At 45.8% G+C, this 18,730-nt stretch overlaps 2 protein-coding genes across 3 annotated transcripts in view; one reads left to right on the plus strand and one right to left on the minus strand.

Moving 5' to 3' along the window:
• The first annotated feature begins 666 nt into the window (after positions 1–666).
• On the plus strand, positions 667–16,058 carry stk24b (serine/threonine kinase 24b (STE20 homolog, yeast)). Of its 2 annotated transcripts, XM_060050822.1 has the most exons (11): positions 672–1,534; positions 5,010–5,240; positions 6,136–6,192; positions 6,458–6,566; positions 8,056–8,213; positions 8,609–8,794; positions 9,424–9,572; positions 11,403–11,526; positions 12,388–12,456; positions 13,179–13,315; positions 13,751–16,058. In XM_060050822.1, the coding sequence occupies exons 1-11, from the start codon at positions 1,493–1,495 to the stop codon at positions 13,788–13,790; spliced, it is 1,302 nt and encodes a 433-aa protein (XP_059906805.1). In that variant the 5' UTR covers positions 672–1,492; the 3' UTR covers positions 13,791–16,058. The 2 variants fall into 2 exon arrangements, with proteins under 2 accessions (XP_059906806.1, XP_059906805.1); XM_060050823.1 differs by lacking the exon at positions 13,751–16,058 and having other exon boundaries at positions 667–1,534; positions 13,179–13,319.
• Positions 16,059–16,551: 493 nt separating this feature from the next.
• LOC132456469 (solute carrier family 15 member 1-like) overlaps positions 16,552–18,730 on the minus strand; it is an 18,333-nt gene continuing 16,154 nt past the window's right edge. The window contains exons 22-23 of the mRNA XM_060050830.1: positions 17,933–18,040; positions 16,552–17,377 (exon numbers count right to left, since the gene is read on the minus strand). Of these exons, the coding sequence (XP_059906813.1) occupies positions 17,102–17,377; positions 17,933–18,040 (384 nt within the window). The 3' untranslated portion in view covers positions 16,552–17,101. The remainder of the gene's footprint in view (positions 17,378–17,932; positions 18,041–18,730) is intronic.

Genomic DNA, 18,730 nt, shown 5'->3' on the forward strand with positions numbered 1-18,730 from the left:
ATATGTAGGCTATAGGCCGGAGTATAGGAAACCACAACAAGACATGGCTGTAGCTGTACAGCCATGCGGTGAAGGAGCTTTCATACTAGCTGGCCTTCGTGAGATCTTATCAAATAAAAATAAAACAATTGTGGACGATTGTCACGCATTTTCTGAGATAATGAACATAAACGAGGCACATTCCTTCATTATAGAGGGCGGGTTGCGTGTTGATGCTGCCGTGCGCCACTGTGCGCGCGCGCATCCTCGCCGTCAGTAGCCCAGTAGCGTCCCTGGTTTTGTGTATCACGAGACATGAGCGCCCTCTGATGGTGAACTTTAAACACTACACGTTAAACCCGCTGTCGAATAACCGGTAATCCTCAATCAATTGGGAATTGGGTGGGAATATACGCTGTAGTCGACTCTCACTCGGTTAATTTATTATTGACGCATCGAAGTCTTTTGATGGGGGGAAGAAACCATTGTTTGACCCAAATAGGCGGATTGTTAAATGACTAGCATTATTTTAGATGCATGAAATGGGCCTACTAATTATGTGTTATATTTAATGCTGAACTGCATCTATTACAAGTAAGGCTATGTACACGTGTTGACTTACACAGCCCATCTTATAACTCACAGGGCTGGAGAGAAACATATGAGCGTGACTGGGGGGGTGGGGGAGAGAGTCGGCAAGTGCGGCACGGACATTGTTGATCCGGATCCGGAATCCGGATCCGCCCAGCGCCGACAAGATGGCGGAGAACACCCGAGGAAAGTGAGAAAAGAAAAACAAAATATCTGCGAGCTCGTCCCGTTTTCCATCAGTGGCGCCCTGGCGGAGCTCGTGAGCGCGCGTCGTCCGGCGGACACACGTTAGCATACAGCGGGGGTCCCCTCGCGCTGTGTTCGACGCCCTCCCGCGCTACGCGGACGGATGTGCTCCCGCGCTAGCTCCCCTCCTCTAGCCCGCTGCTGACAGAGCGTCCGTCGGCTCTTCTGCCTACCCGAGCTAGCTAGCTATGCTAGCCATGCTAGCTAGCCTCGCTGGCTGACAACACCGTTAGCGGGTAGCGGGAGAGAGAGATACCGTGACGGAAAGTGTCGGGGGAGTCTCTGTGTCTGTGACTGTGTTAACTGCGAGGTGGGGCTGGAGGAATACGACGCTATGGCTCTCGTCGCGGGGGGTCCGGACCGCAGCGGAACGAGCCTTTAGGGGGGGGCTGGGGGGGGGGGGTTCGTGTCGGTAGTTCACGAAGCAAGCGGGCTAACATTGCGGCACAGGGACCACAGTCCTGGCTCTCGGAACAGGATATTCGCCCAGCCGTTTACTGAGTCGTTAAGGTGTTGTTGTGATTGAGGAAGTGCCCTCGGTGCCTCTGAAGAAGCTGTGTTAGTTCGTTAGCTTTGGGGGGGCTTAACAGTGGGACACAGTGAGCAGACGGGCTTGTTCGTCCCCGTTTGGGTTGTAAACATTACCCCGAGCCGAGGAGAACACCGAGTCACCGACATGGCACACTCCCCTGTCCAGGGTCACCTGCCCGGGATGCAGGTATGTAAATGTAATTCTGTGTTTTTATTGATTTAAGTTGTACATGTGATTCAGTGTTTGGTGTCACCATGGATTAAACGGCTGTCGCTGCGTCTCATTTCCCACTGTACACACTGTGCTCTCACACTGCGATTTTTGTGGTGCTGTGCTACAGTCCAGGGGCCCCTGAAAGGGCCACTGCTGTATACTACTATGTGTAATATTCTATACGTGTTTTAATTGGGGGAATGTGTATCCGTCTCATCTGCTTCTCTTCAAACAAGGCTTTATTAGCTTGGGAATTATGCATTGACATTTATTTTGTTTGGTTTTTTTATTTGTTTTACCAGGGACAGTGAACATCAATTATCATTACTTAACAACAATGTAAATCTAAGTTAGTTTACTAGCTATTAATTAACTTTGCCAAAGCTTAAGATTAAATAACGCCTGTACTAAATGTAGACATGTAAACTAAAGGTAGAGGCCAATTAGCCTTTGCAGCAGTCAGTTCCACTCCAGTGTCTTTGAATGCAGAGAATCACCAGCGAAAATGTATTCATCCAATCAATAAGAGGAAGACGGACCCAGCCACTTGTTAATTTGATGTCTGTGCACTTATTTAAAACGCGCACACAGCATTTAATTTGATAAACAGGATAATTGCTTGTCAAAGTTGCAACACCATTTTACACCAATTGCTACTGGCTAAAAAAGGTCTCCTGGGATGAAATATTTCTGCAATCCGGGTATTTTCTGTGAACTCCAGTGCGTCCCTAAATCCGTGTACAGTACTGTTTCAGACCGCTCAATAGAGCCATCGAGGAGGAGTGCACGCACCCACCCACCCCAAAATAACGGATTGGCTGGCATACTCCTTATGTAGCCCTATGGAGCACAGCTGTTGGGTGGGTTCTCTCTCTTAAAAAGGGGATGCATTGACCCTTTCAAAGCTGAAAAGGGCTCATAAAAGGGATGTCGCTTTTTTTTGTCTGCTGCCTTCTGCTTGTGTTTCCACACATGCTGGCATCTGGGGACTACAGTCATGTCCCCTCACTTCCTGTGGTGTAAAGCCTGGCGCAGGAACTTGGCTGGCAGATGATAGTGAGCAACCCGGGAGGGGATATTAACCCAGCATCAATATTAACCTGGGAGAGACAACTCTGTTGACTGCTGTGCGTCTGTTTGAGTGAAATGAATTACCATTCGTCATTCATTGCACAAAAATATCTTGTGTGTTTTATTATTTACATGCATATTTGAAAACAAGCATTGGTTGAATGTGTCTCCATTTAAAGCTTAATTTTGGTGAGGCTGGGTTCTGATTTTGCAGCATACAGCAAATGAGCCATAGCCCCAGGTTTATTTGTGTTATTAATTGGTTTTACTTACTCTCAATTACATGTATTTAACTATTTTTATATTTGTATGATTAGTATATATCGTTAAAGTAGTTCTTATTGTCATATTGCACGTCATGTCTATCCTCCTCATTGTGCTTCGTATTATAGGAACATGAACATGAGGAAGGTAATAGTAGTTTCTGTATGACGGTAGGCTAGGCTATATTATGCTCCTGAAAAGTCTCTTTTAATACAAGAAACGTCAACCAGGAAATTTATTCTGGCCGAAACATTACTTTCTATCGTTATCCCCGGTGTCATGCAAGTTTAACGGTAACTTTCTGAGGAAGCGTCTGTTGTGACACACACATTACAACACAAACATTACCGTTACTGAGGCACTACTGCGCGGGTGTGTATGCGTCCGTGCCTGTGTGCTACCACTGCTGATAAACATGTTTGGTTATATTGTGGTTATGAATGTCTGCTGCTGAAATGCATGGCGTTCATCATTCTACCCTGAGTTCAGTGATGGTATATCGGAATAGCCTGCTGTGAAGCATTAGTCCCTGAAACGCTATATTTTATATTTAGTAACTATAAGAATAAAATACGGCATACAGCATACAAATGCAATGCATTGGATGCTGTTGTTCGATGAATACCAGTAGATGGTATATGCTATGTCGCGTAACATTACATGTTTAATAACTCCTTGTGTTTAGGCAATAATTTATTTACTCCATATATATACACAGGTAAACTGTGACAAACAATGGAAATATTGCAACATTAGATTGTAATTAAAAAGTGTAATGCAAATATAAAGTGACAAATTGGTTGGTCACATCTGTTGCTGTGTGCTGTATGACATGTTTTTAATTACATTGATATGATGCGCAATCTTTTGACATTATCAATTGTGTGGATGTGGATCTCCACCCGCACTAACACACACAGACACGCACACAAAATAACACGAACACATACCCACTAATACACACACACACACACACACACACACACACACACACACACACACACACACACACACACACACACACACACACACACTTTATAAACGGATATCCACATGCTCTCTCCCTCTTTCTCTCACACTCCCTCATTCACTCACACAAATAGCAACACACGCCAGATACACACACTTGCTCGCTCCCACACAAACACACACACACACACACACACACACACACCCCCAGAAAGTATATTCATTAATTCAGTAAGAACGGCATCCTGCTGGTGTTTTCCTTCACGCTCAGACGTTTTGTTCTGGTCTAAAACGCTTTCTCCCTCTCAGCCTTTCCTTCCTTCCTACCCTTCCTCCCTGCTTCCCTTGTTTCTTCTCTCTCTCCCCCCCCCAGCCTTACTTCTATCCCCGTCCACATTTCACTCTCGCTTTCTCAATTCTACTTCTCACTCCATCCTCTCTCTCCCTTCTCTCCCTCACTTTCTTCTTCACTCTCTCCCACCTCCGCCTCACCCCTGCCACAATTTATCTGTCCCTTTCTTCTTCCCCCCCCCCCCCCCCCCCCCCATCAATCTCCTCCCTGTCTCAATGCACTGTTCCTTCTTCTCCTCCCGCCCTCTCTCTGTCCCTTGTCCCCCCCCTCCCCTCCTACCTCCTTCTCCACCCACCTCCTCACACGGTGTTCCTTCCCAAGACCTCCGTGTTCCCCCTCGAGGGATGCCCCCTTCGCGGGGGGGCGGGGGCTGTAGGGCTAGGGCTGTGCAATCAATCGAAATTTGATAGCGATCGATTTTTGGGTTAAACGATCTCCAAACTAATATAATCAAGTTGAAATCTTTTATATTTATTTTTATGTTTGAGTATATTTGTTTTATTCATCACGTTTTATCGAAATTTCCAAAATTAAATGCTGGATACATTTTCGCACATCATTTTCAATAATAATAAAAATAATAATTTTCAATTTTCATGTTTTCAAACTCATCAATAATCGTTAGAATAATCATCATTTCAATATTGACAAATAATCTTGATTATGATTTTTTTTTTTTTCATAATCGAGCAGCCGTATGTAGGGCTAGTCGGATGTGACCTTAAACGCAGCCTGCAAAGCCTTTTTGAGAGGGGCCACGCTAACACTAACCCCCATGCACCCCCCCCGCAGAGCAACCGCGCCGACCCCGAGGAGCTGTTCACCAAGCTGGAGCGCATCGGCAAGGGCTCGTTCGGCGAGGTGTTCAAGGGCATCGACCACCGCACGCAGAAGGTGGTGGCCATCAAGACCATCGACCTTGAGGAGGCGGAGGACGAGATCGAGGACATCCAGCAGGAGATCACCGTGCTCAGCCAGTGCGACAGCCCCTTCGTCACCAAGTACTACGGCTCCTACCTCAAGGTGACCCCGGCCACCATGCCCCCTTTCACCACCGGGTTACGTGTGTGTGTGTGTGTGTGTGTGTGTGTGTGTGTGTGTGTGTGTGTGGGTGTGTGTGTGTGTGACACACACATGTTGATTGATGGACACACACAAACGTTGAATGATGGACACACACAAACGTTGAATGATGGACACACACACACGTTGGAAGATGGCCACCGGGGAGGTTGTATTTAAATGTATCACTGTTACTGTTCTATTGATTTCTCCATGTGGGTATCCTCCTCCAGATAGTCTGCAGTCCATTAAGCTGCAATAGGTCCATTCTTAGGGAGTGGGGATCTAGTACCTACCTGTAGTCATGCTCAATTTTCTCCATGCTATGAAAAAATAGCCTCTAGGGCTGTCCATGCGTAAAAATACCTTTTGATGCTAATCTCAATTAGCGTGTCGTCGGGCTGAGCGGGGGCTATCTGCTCTGAGAGGAGGCGGTCCTCCTGGCTTATTTTTAAACGCATATGGGTAGAGAAGTGTGAAGGATCTCAGATTTGAAGTGTCCCTGATTTTAAGGGTAGTGTGAAGAGGACTCTCACAACCTAGTGCTTCACTAAACTCTCCTTCTGGGCCCCTCTTCAGCCTCCACTGTTCTGTGTCCTCTGCATTCTTTCCCTTTCTCTATATAAATATAACATATGATATGTTGTTTTTTGTCCCATTTATATTAAAGCCTTTCGGTAACACCATGTATTCCTGTTGTCCTTTCGCAGTGCTTAAACATTCTACACACTACATCATACTATAATTTATAACTGGAGCTGTGCATCTTTAAATCCTGAGTTTTAAAACCTTAATGTCCTCCGCCTCCCACCTCAGCAGCCGTCGTTAATCCCCTCCCCTCCTCTCTCTGTTCCAGGACACCAAGTTATGGATCATCATGGAGTACTTGGGTGGTGGCTCCGCGTCCGACCTGGTGAGTGACTGGGTTCCTGTCCACACTACCCCTACTGCACTCAAGGGGGCTCCACATCCCACATGACTCTCTATCATTCCATACATACATTACATTACATACACAGCTTTTATTTAGATGCTAATTTCGTTGTCTCTGTACTACTACTCTGCACAATGCCAATAATGTTAAATCTAATCTAATCTAACATGTTCCACTGAGCTGACCCCTGTGAGGTCTGTCTTCTCCTTGTTGATGGTCGCTCCTCGTCTGTTTGTGGCCCCAGCTGGAGCCGGGGGCCCTGGACGAGACCCAGATCGCCACCATCCTGCGGGAGATCCTCAAGGGCCTGGAGTACCTGCACTCGGAGAAGAAGATCCACCGGGACATCAAAGGTACTGAAGCCCCGGCGCCCACAGGGGATTTGACTGGAGCAATCAGCGGCGAAGGGCCCAGCCTGGCATCGCAAGACCAATTGCAAACTTTAATGAATCTGGAATCTCTCTGTTCATTTTTGATTTCCGAGGGGTGTCACTAACGGGTGCAGACCAAAATCGCTCTGGACGCATCTTTCTTCTCAACAAAAGCTTTAGTGAAATATACCGTCAAGTTTGCCTAATACTGTCTCAATAGCGGAATCAACAGACCGTTCTACATCAGCGGCAGCCATCTTTGTTGTTGTCTAAAATGACGCTACTGCACTCCTCTGCACCGTCATCATATTTATCCTGCCTCGTATTCGATAAACGGTTGTGATTGGTCGGCCTATCTTGTACCGGGCAGCAATCCTTTTGTATGGGACGGGAGCCAGACCTTTTCTGAAGATCAAATTAAACATTTAGTCTGGTTCCCAGGCTATGAGAGTCTGGGCTTACAGTGATTTAAGAACGGCTTAAAATACCATCAAATGGTTACTACAGAAAACATACTTATATTTCACTAAATAAACACGCAACATGAAGATAATTTATCAAAAATCGATCATCATTCTTCCGCCACACAATATAGTTCCTCTTGACAGCAAAACGGTTGCCAAGCAACCCAGGCTAGTGTAGTCTGAGGTGGGCGGCTCATTAATGCTAAACTTTAATTGTTATGCGTTCACAGCTTTGTGTTTTTATGGAGTATTTTACAACGGCGGAATTAAGGTCTGTTTTATGTACCTGGCTTAATGGCTTTGTTAAAAGAACCCGTTCATCCTTACATCCGTAACGTCATCCACACCTTGGCTTGGATTCACACGTACGCCACAAATGGCAGAGAAAAGCTTCTGTAAACTTTGGACCATTGAAGTCATTGGTCCTAGGTTTGCGGTCTTCAAACCAGAACAATGACATCCATGATCCAGCTTTCTTTCAGAGAAATTGTCGATGTTGCAGACCGCAACAATGACATTATTTATGACACCCCCTGACCCTAGCCACCAAGAGGGCAGAAAAAAAAAAACTCTCAACTCGAACTCTGCATTCCGTGAAAAGGAACGCAGAGTGGGGATCCCTCCTTCCAGGGATAATCAGGAGTGCAATGGGTGCAATAATTGACATACGTGCATGCGTACTTACACCTTTACACAATACTTTTGACCCACTCTACGTGTTTATTTCAATTCAGGCGAGTGAGGCAAGACGAGGACAGTAGAGTTTCATCAACCGCTACTCTTATGAATCTCTCATCGTTGTTGTTAGTGTTTGTTTCACGCTATTGCTATAGTTCTTAAGGGATCAAGGACTCACGGATCTAAGACTCACTTCAGGATGCTCTTTTAGATCAGCTTGTAGAAGTTGGGGTTTGACCCCCTGAACCCTGCAGCTGAGGGTTCAATCCACCCTAACCCTCACGCTGTCCACCATCTCATTAAGACCCCCCCTTTCTCCCCCCCCCCAGCTGCCAACGTGCTGCTGTCGGAGCAGGGCGAGGTGAAGCTGGCCGACTTCGGGGTGGCCGGCCAGCTCACGGACACGCAGATCAAGAGGAACACCTTTGTGGGGACGCCCTTCTGGATGGCGCCCGAGGTCATCAAGCAGTCGGCGTACGACTCCAAGGTGGGTTGCCGTGGCGATGCCGTTTGGGGTTTTATCTAGTTGTTGTTGTTGTTGGGCTGACGGGGAAGTTATGGTAGGTAGGTGATGTCTTCAGATCCAGGATTGATTAGAAATGTGATTGTTCACTTTTGACAGAATATTGTAAAAGGAAAGAAATATGTTTTAATAAACACGATTTCAGATTAAAGTGTTGTTGTAGGAGTAGTTAATCGTTTATTTTGTATGCGTTTCTTTTCTTCTGTCTGATAACCAATACTCGGCAATTTACAGATTGATCTTTGTCACTTCGATTTGAAGTTGCACTGTTCAATTATTCCCTGTGCCTTTCTGACCAATCGCGGGGTCTTTCCGGTGTTTTTTTATCGGTCCTGATGCACAAAGTGTGTTCCTTACAGGCCGATATTTGGTCTCTGGGTATCACGGCCATCGAGCTGGCCAAAGGCGAGCCCCCGCACTCGGAGCTCCACCCTATGAAGGTGCTATTCCTCATCCCAAAGAACAACCCGCCCACCCTGGAGGGCAACTACAGCAAGCCGCTGAAGGAGTTTGTGGAGGCCTGCCTTAACAAGGAGCCCCGATTTGTGAGTACAATCCAAATCCCAAATTAGGCCACGCTATTGCTCGGAAGCCTCAGGCCTCATGGGGATTTCAGTCATGATATCAATAAAATCACATCCTACAACTGATATATTCTACAAATAAAAGATGCTGGCAGGCCGGATCTCTCACTATCGTCAGACCCGAACCAGTCCCACTCACGCCACCTAGCCAGCTGTGCTACGCTAGTTCAACCAACAGTTTCACAGCCAGTAAGGATGAAAACGACAGAGCTTTTGGACATTAGGACTTTAAGAAGGATTTTCACTTCACACATCACTTTTGCTTTTAGCCACTTGGCAGTTAAATCCTATTTCAACATTTTAAGGAGTAAAACCAATCAGCACTTGGCCTAATGAACTCTCTAAATCACTTTGGAAACTAAAAGAAAATGGCAAGATTATGTTTATTGTTTGTTGTTGTTTTTTGTTAATCCTTGGAGGGGAAACGCCATCATAAATTGACCGGTGCAATGGTGATTAATATATTAAAATAAAAAAAATCATTTCGGGGTAGCAGAGACGATCCAAAATTATACAAATCAACCAGATTACATCAATAACCAACAAATCCATAATGTAATAGTTCCTCCTCTCCTCTCTCTTCTCTCCAGAGGCCCACGGCCAAGGAGCTGCTGAAACACAAGCTGATCGTGCGCCACGCCAAGAAGACCTCCTACCTCACGGAGCTGGTGGACAAGTACAAGAGGTGGAAGGCCGAGCAGTCCCGCACCGCCGAGTCCAGCTCCGACGAGTCAGACTCGTAAGTCCGTCCGCCCCCGTCCCCCGTGACCCAAGGCCGACTGGTGATCAGGAAGCGGAATCAGAGGGAGGAACCGGCAACGGGGCTGGGTGCTTCATTTCTCAGTTTAGATTTTAGTTTGGTTTCAATTTCAATTTTAAATTGAATGTGTATAGCCCTTAATCACAGGAACAGTCTCAAAGTGCTTAACAGGCCGTATACTTATGACACCCCCTGACCCTAGCCCCCAAGAGGGCAAGAAAAAACTCCCATTATTAGCAAGGACGAAATCTTGAGAAGGAACGCAGAGTGGGGGATCCCTCCTACCAGGGATGGTCATGGGTGCAATATTTGACATGCAGTATGTACATGCATACATACAGGCAAAGAGTTTTAAATCTGTGACTTGGTGCTGGCCAGTTAATCGTAAGGAGAGTCTAGGAGAGTTTGGATCAATCAGGAGATCCACTGAATCCTACGGCCCATTGCGTGGTCGGTACGGTGTCTCCCTCTCATGCTTTGTCGGCTACTTCTCCCAACCTCTGGGTATGTTAGTTTGGATGGTTAATAAACAGACTGCATTAATACAGCGCTTTTCTAACCAGTGCTCTCTCAAAGCGCTTTACAGTATTGCCTAACATTCACCCATTCATAAACAAGGGATGGGTCAGAATATTAGATTATTCGTTCTCGAGGTCAAAGCCGATTTTTTTACATTTAGACCGTTACATTTGTTTCCCATTCAAATAAGCAAGAATTAACGGACGGAATTAATGTTGGTTCTGTAGCACTATTAGTTGGTTTTTTTATAGGGTCTATAGCATATAACCGCGTTTTCTGATTACAGTTCAAAGCATTTTTCACAATTTACCAGCAAAAGGACAGACTGATGTCGTTTTTTGCGTTGTGATTTCTTGCCGATGATCAATGGCTGCCTTTGTGAATGTCGGCACACGTCGAATAATCGATTATTCATTCATACCACCCACTGATTATTCGACCATGAACATTTTGAGGTATTCACATCCCTATCATAAACGCATTCCCAAACCCGTTCTCACACCGAGAATGATGCAAGGCAACAGTTATGGTGAGGTGTCTTTCTCAGGGACACCGCCAGGCGAACTAGCTACCTTCTGGTTACTAGTCAACCCACTCTGGCTCCTGAGCCACACCTTGAAATGATTAATACACAATCTTAATAATTATAAAATTATTATATATTAAATCGCTTACCCTTTCAGTAAGAATTTTAATAGGTCACGTCACGGCCTTATGAACGAGCCTTTTCGGGGCCATAAAAAGCCAATATCAACTACAAATAATATCTAACTATTATCAGAGGAATCTGTTTGTCTGGCCCGTCCATTTTCTCGACAACCGTTCATCCGATCGACTTCACACTCGCCAGGCGTGTCACTGGGGACATGAGGAAGCGCGGCATGGAGTGTGATGTTGTTTGGATGAGCGGTTCTGGAGGAAGCAGCAGGCAGCGATACGGGGGGCAAAGCCGCTGGCTCCCCGTTCCACACAGGCACGTTTTGACATCTCTGACGGTTTAACATCATCTGGGATCTGGGTGTTTTTGTCAGTATGTCAGTATGAAACAGTATTGAGGATAATACTAAATGACGGTGTGTGTGTGTGTGTGTGCGTGATCTGGTTTCAAATATAGTTCTATATCTCGCCCCACTATGCAGTCGACTATCACACACACTGGCTGTAACGAATCCAAGAATGGCTCAGACACCATGTATCACTAAGCCGTCCGTGCACACCTTGCCTAATCTCTCAATCTAGTAAAATTATAAAATAGCTGAAACAATACACCAATTTCTGCCGTCATATCAGGGAGCAGGACGGGCAGGCGTCGGGCGGAAAGGACTTTGGCAGTGACGACTGGATCTTCACCATCCGGGAAAAAGACCCCAAAAAACTGCAGAACGGAGAGGGGCAGTCTGGGTCGGCAGATCAGGTAAGACACCCCTCCCAACTGGTACCAGATGGTTTAGTCCGGTCTCTGGCACACTCATTGGTGAATGACAGCCTTTTAAACGCTGTTTTGAACTGTTTTATCTTGGTGTGAGATAAAGACATCAACCTATCAGGTTTGAGGTCTCGTTTCACAGAATTGACTGAAGTGAGAGTCAAAGGTTCTGGTCGTCCTGGAGCACGTGATGAAGTATGAGATCGAGAACAGATATGAAAAGCGGTATACAGTTGACCTGCGTCTATGCTCCTCAATTCACATTAAGTCCCTCTGGTTAAAAGCGTTTGCTGGAGGAATAAATGCTAATTCAATACAAAATATAGTTCTATATGATGGATCAAACCGGGTCATGTAAAAAGAGTTTGCGAGGAAAGCAGACATTTTGAACCTCCTAAAGCCAAGGATGCGTCAAGCTAAGCTTCTCCGCAGAGACACACGAGTCTGGCCTCACGTTGCACAACCAATCAACCGTCAGTTCCTCTGGACAAAGACCAACCCATTGGCTGGTTTCCTCTAACTTGGCACGACTTTGATGACAGTGCCTGTTATGTAAGAAGTAATCTGTGATTATACAAAGTTGGCTGTTCTCCAGAAAAAAACCTTATCTTGCTGATAATAGGGAATATGAGTAGTGATTTTCTTTCAAATACAAAGTCATCAGTCATATGGGCACACTAGCTGACTACTCGCTAGACTATGACACCTAAAACTATAACTCATTGAGACTTATCCCCCAAAAGTTAATTTAATGGTAGTAGTTTATGAACCAGATGTCCTAGAAGTGAGCTCATTAAGGCAGTGATTTTAATTGATTGTCCTCTTGTCGTCTTTGTTTTTCTGCTGCAGTCAAAAGACATTCCAAAGAGGCCTTATTCGCAGAGCCTGGCAGCGGTCATCTCACCTGCACTGGCAGAGGTAAGGAGACCCACGCTCCATCAGCAGCACTCTGCACTGCATACAACCGTAACCTCCCACTACACAGCCTTAACCTCCCACCACACAACCGTAACCTCCCACCACACAGCCTTAACCTCCCACCACACAGCCTTAACCTCCCACCACACAACCGTAACCTCCCACCACACAGCCTTAACCTCCCACCACACAACCGTAACCTCCCACCACACAACCGTAACCTCCCACCACACAGCCTTAACCTCCCACCACACAACCTTAACCTCCCACCACACAACCGTAACCCCCCACTACACAGCCGTAACCTCCCACTACACAGCCGTAACCTCCCACTACACAACCGTAACCTCCCACTACACTACCTTTCTGGTCAGAAAAAGATTTAAAAAGTATTTGCATCGTTTGAATAATTTCACCATTAATAATTAAACAATCACCAAAAAACCATTACCACCAAACAAAGCTCCTATGCTCCCAAAATGCTGACAGTAATTTCAAGGCACAAGCAATACACTAGTGGTGATATGGGTTCAGGCTGGCTTTTGGGGAAGGTACCAAAACAACCATCTCCTCAGCCTAGGTCACGGTATGTTGACTTAAGATGTTACAGCTCTAGAACTCTCTGGAGTCCTCTCGATACAGCAGTATCAGAGTATCGCCTCCCCTGATGCATTCTGATGTACTAGCCCCATTGTTGGTAACTGTTGCCATGGTTTCCCCAGCTGAAGGCCAGGCAGGAGCAGGTGAACGGGAACCCCATGGCTCTTGACGAGCTGAGGTCAGCCATCATGGTGGCGGAGGAGTCTTACCCGGGAATCTCGGACTCGCTGGTTCATCACATGGTCCACAGGATCCAGAGGTAATATGTCTTTGTCGGTCTGTCTCCCTCTCTTTGTCTCTGTATCTCTGTCTCTGTCTCTGGCTCTCTCTGTTGCTCTCGCTCTCTCGCTATTGCTCTCTCTCTCCCTAGATGAAAAAAAGGATTGAATACATGAATCCCAGAAAGTGAAGCAACATTTATTTTTGCTTCTTAAACGCATGCAAAAGGCATTTGAAATTGAATTACAATTTGAAACTGTGTTGGATTTGCCAAATGGACAGATGCGTCGCAGAGATTGATGATTGAATATTGATTTCATGACCAAGTCCTGACATTTACTGAATTCATGGAATTACAGGAATGCACCCAGACACGTATAAAGTAGGATTAAAATCAATCAGTGTTCCCCTTGAACCCAGAACACGTGGTCACTCAAAACCATTTTCATTTCCTTTCTTTCTTTGTTGGCTGCAGTTTCTCTACAGGCAGGACGTCCTCCTCCTCGTCCCCTTAGCGACGGCTCCCCGCCCAATCCTAACGCCGCAACCTCCAACCCGCCTGCTCCGTCGCACCCGACCTCCCGCCCGCCCCCCCCCCCGCGCCCCATCCACACCAGGGGGTCCAGACTTTTTGGACCACCCCAGACCGGGTGACTCCCCTCGGAGCTCTGGGGGAGACCACCGTTCGCTCGCCCCTTCGGTCGCCCGCCTCCGCCTCCACAGACTCCTGCGGACTGACGAAGACAAACTCTGAACAGACATGGACTCTGGAGAAAAGTGAGAGAGAGTGGGAGTCTTGTAGTCCCTCGCCCTTCCGTCAACAACGCCCCCAAATCCTCTCTATGGGGTCCCCACATTGCATCTGCTGGAACCCGGGAAAGGAAAAAAAGAACAAAAATAAAATGCCATCCGTAACTTTGTTTGCCGGGGACACTTCCTGTCCCGTCTGACCATTTCCTGCAGGCCGTACTCCTGAAAAAACCTCTTGACAGCATGCTTGGTAAACCTGCAGGGACTCTCTCTTTTGACTGCTAGCGTGCACGCAATGCTAGCGTGCACGCGACTACCCTGAGCGCGGGCGTGCCTGTTTGGTTACTTCTGTGCGCGGGTGCGTGGATGGTTGGTTTTGCGCGCACATTTGCGTACGACTCCGTTTTAAGGCAAATTGCAGCATTCATAATGAAACCTCAGGTAAAGTGCTTTAAGTGAACTTTGACCTCTGAGGCAATGGGGGGACGCTGTGTGTGACAAAGAAGTTTATCGTCGTCAACATCGCGGGGAAATGAATCACTGTGTACAAAATGGTTGCGTGCATTTTGTAGATGCTGATAAAGAGATCAAACGGTAGATATTTAACGAGTTCAAAAAGTTACTAGGACGGACAAGAACAAAAATGCCTTGCCTTTTTTCAGACGCAAACCTTTTTGGTTATTGCTTGTTTTTGTTTCAGTTTTTAGTTTTTTTTGTTTTCTGTCGTATCTCATACTTGGTGAGTCCTTGGACATGCATAATATTTGTTCACTGACTTGAGTTTTCGACCTCCATAGTCAATCACGGTGGCTTTAATGAATCGGTTAATCGACGTGATACTAAACTGTATAATGTAGGGCTTGGAAACCTTCTCTTTCGTTAATGTTCGTAGTCTGAAAGGGGAAACTTCAGAGCCAGACAACGATCTAGACGACTTTTACATAGACAGTGTTAACATTTGAAACTGGATCTGGTCCGGCCCGAGACTCCGGGGAAAACGTAAGAGCCAAGTGTGGTGGGTTCTCGTTTTATTTACTTGTAATTTATCGTGAACGTTACTTAAATGTCGCACAAATGTTACATTTCATTGTTACGTGAATTTTGCATACAAGCATACACAGCTTAAGTGTTTTCAAACAACGGGCCTCTTTGCATTGGTTTTCAGTTTGTCCATGCAATCAGGATTTGCCGCGTCAGTGTTCAGCAGTTGCAGACACTTTTTCTGATAAATCGTAAGCATCGACTTCATCTCGGTCATAATTGAAAAAGGACGAATGAAACCTCCTAGGATGGAGAGGAGTCGTTTTGTCGTTGGGGCGTTTTGCTGTCCGACATCGATGCCATGTTACAATCGTCAGTCTCAACATTTCTGTTCCCACCTCTCCCGTCCGCCCCTCCATGCTAGAAGTGCCATGTCATCCGTAACTTTTATTTCTGTTTTTATGTCGTCTTTTTTTTTGTAGTATGATTTGCACCTTTTTTGTTACATTTCAGATCAGTTTTTTGCACTTTGGGAGTGTGTTGAGTATTTAAAGAACCTGTAAGAGCGTAGAAAAGGGGGTTGGTGGGGGGGGAAACACGAGGAAAAAAGAAACCTGTCGCTAATAGCCATGTTTTACTATCCATGTTTACTTCAAAGTTCCAGAATTTACTACTGTGCTAACGCAGCAATAATGTTGAAGAGTTTCATCGGAGACGTACTCGTCAACACAGGGATCGAAAGAATTAAGAAATATCAGATATTTTTTTAACAGCTTAAAGAGTAAAGTATGGAAATATGGAATGCTTTATAGGGTCTGGACATCTGCCCTTTGGCAAAACAAAACCTATATCAAAGAAAAAAAAACATGATACGGAAAGAACTAGAAAAATGTAAAACGTACATCTGGGTTCCTTTATCATAGCTGACAGTTTATAGTACTGTATATAATCTTTGCTTGTGTCATTTGAGAATCCCCAAGTTAAATGTAAGCTCCTTGTAAGCTTTCAAAGTGACATAAGAAATAAAGAGCTACTGCTAACTGTGGCGCGCATCTCCGGGCTCTGACGTCGGCTGAGGGTGTCCGTGTGAACGATGGGTCCTGAAGGAGTGTTCTTCTGGTTACGGTGAAGTATGGTTTAGTCTGCGCCACTTTGGTCTCCAATCGCCAGAGGACCTGTTACAATCTGGTAATCAACCCGTCAGACGTAAGATATGACATGGATGCGCAAGTAGGGAACAATATTGTGTGCATGAGCAGAACCACCAAATCGCACGATTGGATAGGTAGCAGACATCGGAAGAACACCGAAGCGGCAAGCTAGTTTGAAATCCGTCCTCTGGTGATGTCACATCATCATGTACACGGACTCATCTCGCTCAACCCCTCTGAGATGGTACCATGGATAGTTCAGCTTTGTCCAGGGAAACGTTTGGGGGAGGCTTGGGTAAGGTGGATACAGCTGGCTCATGTTGGAGGACATTTGTGTTTCTTAATGGATAAATCAAAGTGTAATGCATATATGAATAAAGTCGGGGGAGGAAGATACTCCAAAACAAAGTTTTTATTGAAGGAAATTGATCGGGCAGGTCTTTTAAGTTCCTCCTTGATTGGAGGTGAGATGTACTTCACCTTACAACAATTACATTAAAGAATCTGTTACAATAAAATGCAGGCTGGCAATAAATACTAAATCGAATGGTTAATGGTACTTTTAATGTACGCCACCCATAATCTTGCTTTTGCTACACAGTGCAAAATGTGCCATTGTAAAAAATAAGTAATTACACATGTACAATATTTTCAGTAGAAATTACCATCTTTAAAGCAGAAAGCAGGGATTCAAATTATTAGGCATTCAATTTCGAACAATATATTCTCAAGAGAACACGACCAGACCTCCCTCCATATCCATGTACCTTACAACTCAACGCATCCATTCCTCAACTGTTAAACCGCCAAATCAACCCCACTGGAAGACCCTCCTCTTCATCTTCACACCGACTCGCCTGATCCCGAAACCGAGAACGACGACCAAAACGGAAAAAAAGCAAGAAAAAAACACCCGAGGTCGAGCATAGAGAGAGAACATGTCTCTACATGCTGGTGGCCTTGACGGCGGGGGCCTCGTGGTGGGAGCTGGCCTCGGAGCTGCTCCTGCTCTTCCTCTGGTTTTCTTCCTCCAGGGACTCCTTCCTGTCGTGCAGCTCCAGGCTCCGCCTTTTCCTGTCGTTGTCCTTACCCTCGGGCTCCAGCTTGGCGAAGCGTGCCTCGACCTCGGCGGGGTCCGTGTAGGTGTAGAAGTAGGCCATGATGGAAAACACCACACACACAAAGATCAGCAACGCGGCGAACAGGATGTACTCGGCCCACTGTGGTCAAGGGGAAGGAAAAAGGGCGGGAAGAAAACGAGTTACGCTAATGTTTATGCTACGATGCTAAGCTACTACGCTCATATGGATAGAAGTCTTGACTGTTTATTTTTCTTGTCATTCTATACTGTAGATCAATAATTGTTAAAAATGTACATATTGTACCACCAGTGAGACACCACAAGTGGGCGTGTCCACATAGATGTATGACGGATAGATGAGCAACGTTTGCTACGGTCCCCTGTGAAGGTGGGTAGACTGATCTATCCAGCACACATCTAGGTGGACACGCCCACTTGTGATGTCAGAAAAGACAGACAAAACGGCTTGCAACGACTAATCACAAAAACACCTGGTGGTATATGTCACCTTTCAACTTTTCTAGTTGAGTAGAGTGCAGGATCACAAACTAATGGTGGTTACTAGGTAGTCATTTATCTACGAGACAAGGGACAGCCAGGGGTGTTGTGGGACATCCTACAGATACACTGTGTCCATTGGGATTCAAACCCAGAACCTTTCGGCCATGTGTCCGGTCTGAAGCGCTCCACCCACCTGATCTGGCAGCTGAGCTACTTCAGCCACGATGAGCACGATGATGTTCCCCACGGCAACCGTGAACAGCCAACCGGCTTGCAGCACAGACTTCATGTTGCTAGGGGCCTGAAAGGTGAGGTAAATGTATGGCAATATGTTAATATTTGTAATACTTGAGTCTTGAACTATACTATCTATATATATATATAAAATAACATTCTGTGCAATATAAAGGGGACATATTATAAAAACAAACAAAGACTTGGGATGTTGTTTTGGGACTCTGGTGCTCCCACAAGCATACAAACTTTGAAAAAAGTCGGTGCATGAAAGACAGGAAAGGGCAGATTTCCAAACGGCTTATAACAGCCAATCACACTGACATTTGTTGGTTTAATATCACCACTTTGATATATTTTGTGGCATTTCCCTCACACTATATTGGACAGCTCTGTAGTGCATAGATATAGATACTGACTAGATATCGCATTCGACTTCTAAGCATGCGCCATCAGTACAATCCGCTTCCGTTGTCAGAGACCTCGGCATACTGCTTGACCCCTCACTCAGTTTCGATCCCCACATTAAATTCCTCTCTGAGACCGCATTCTTCCATTTCCGTAACGTAGCCCGCATTCGGCCCCTTCCTATCTACCTGTGATGGACAAACCCTGTTTCACTCCTTCATTACCTCACGTTTAGACTACTGCAACTCTTCATTGGCCTCCCAACTAAGTCACTTAAAAGATTGCAATGTATTAAAAATTCAGCAGCAAGGCTACTCACTCATACCAAGCGATCTGCTCATATCACCCC

This window comes from Gadus macrocephalus, chromosome 4 (assembly GCF_031168955.1).
Source record: "Gadus macrocephalus chromosome 4, ASM3116895v1".
Taxonomy (NCBI): Eukaryota; Metazoa; Chordata; class Actinopteri; order Gadiformes; family Gadidae; genus Gadus; species Gadus macrocephalus.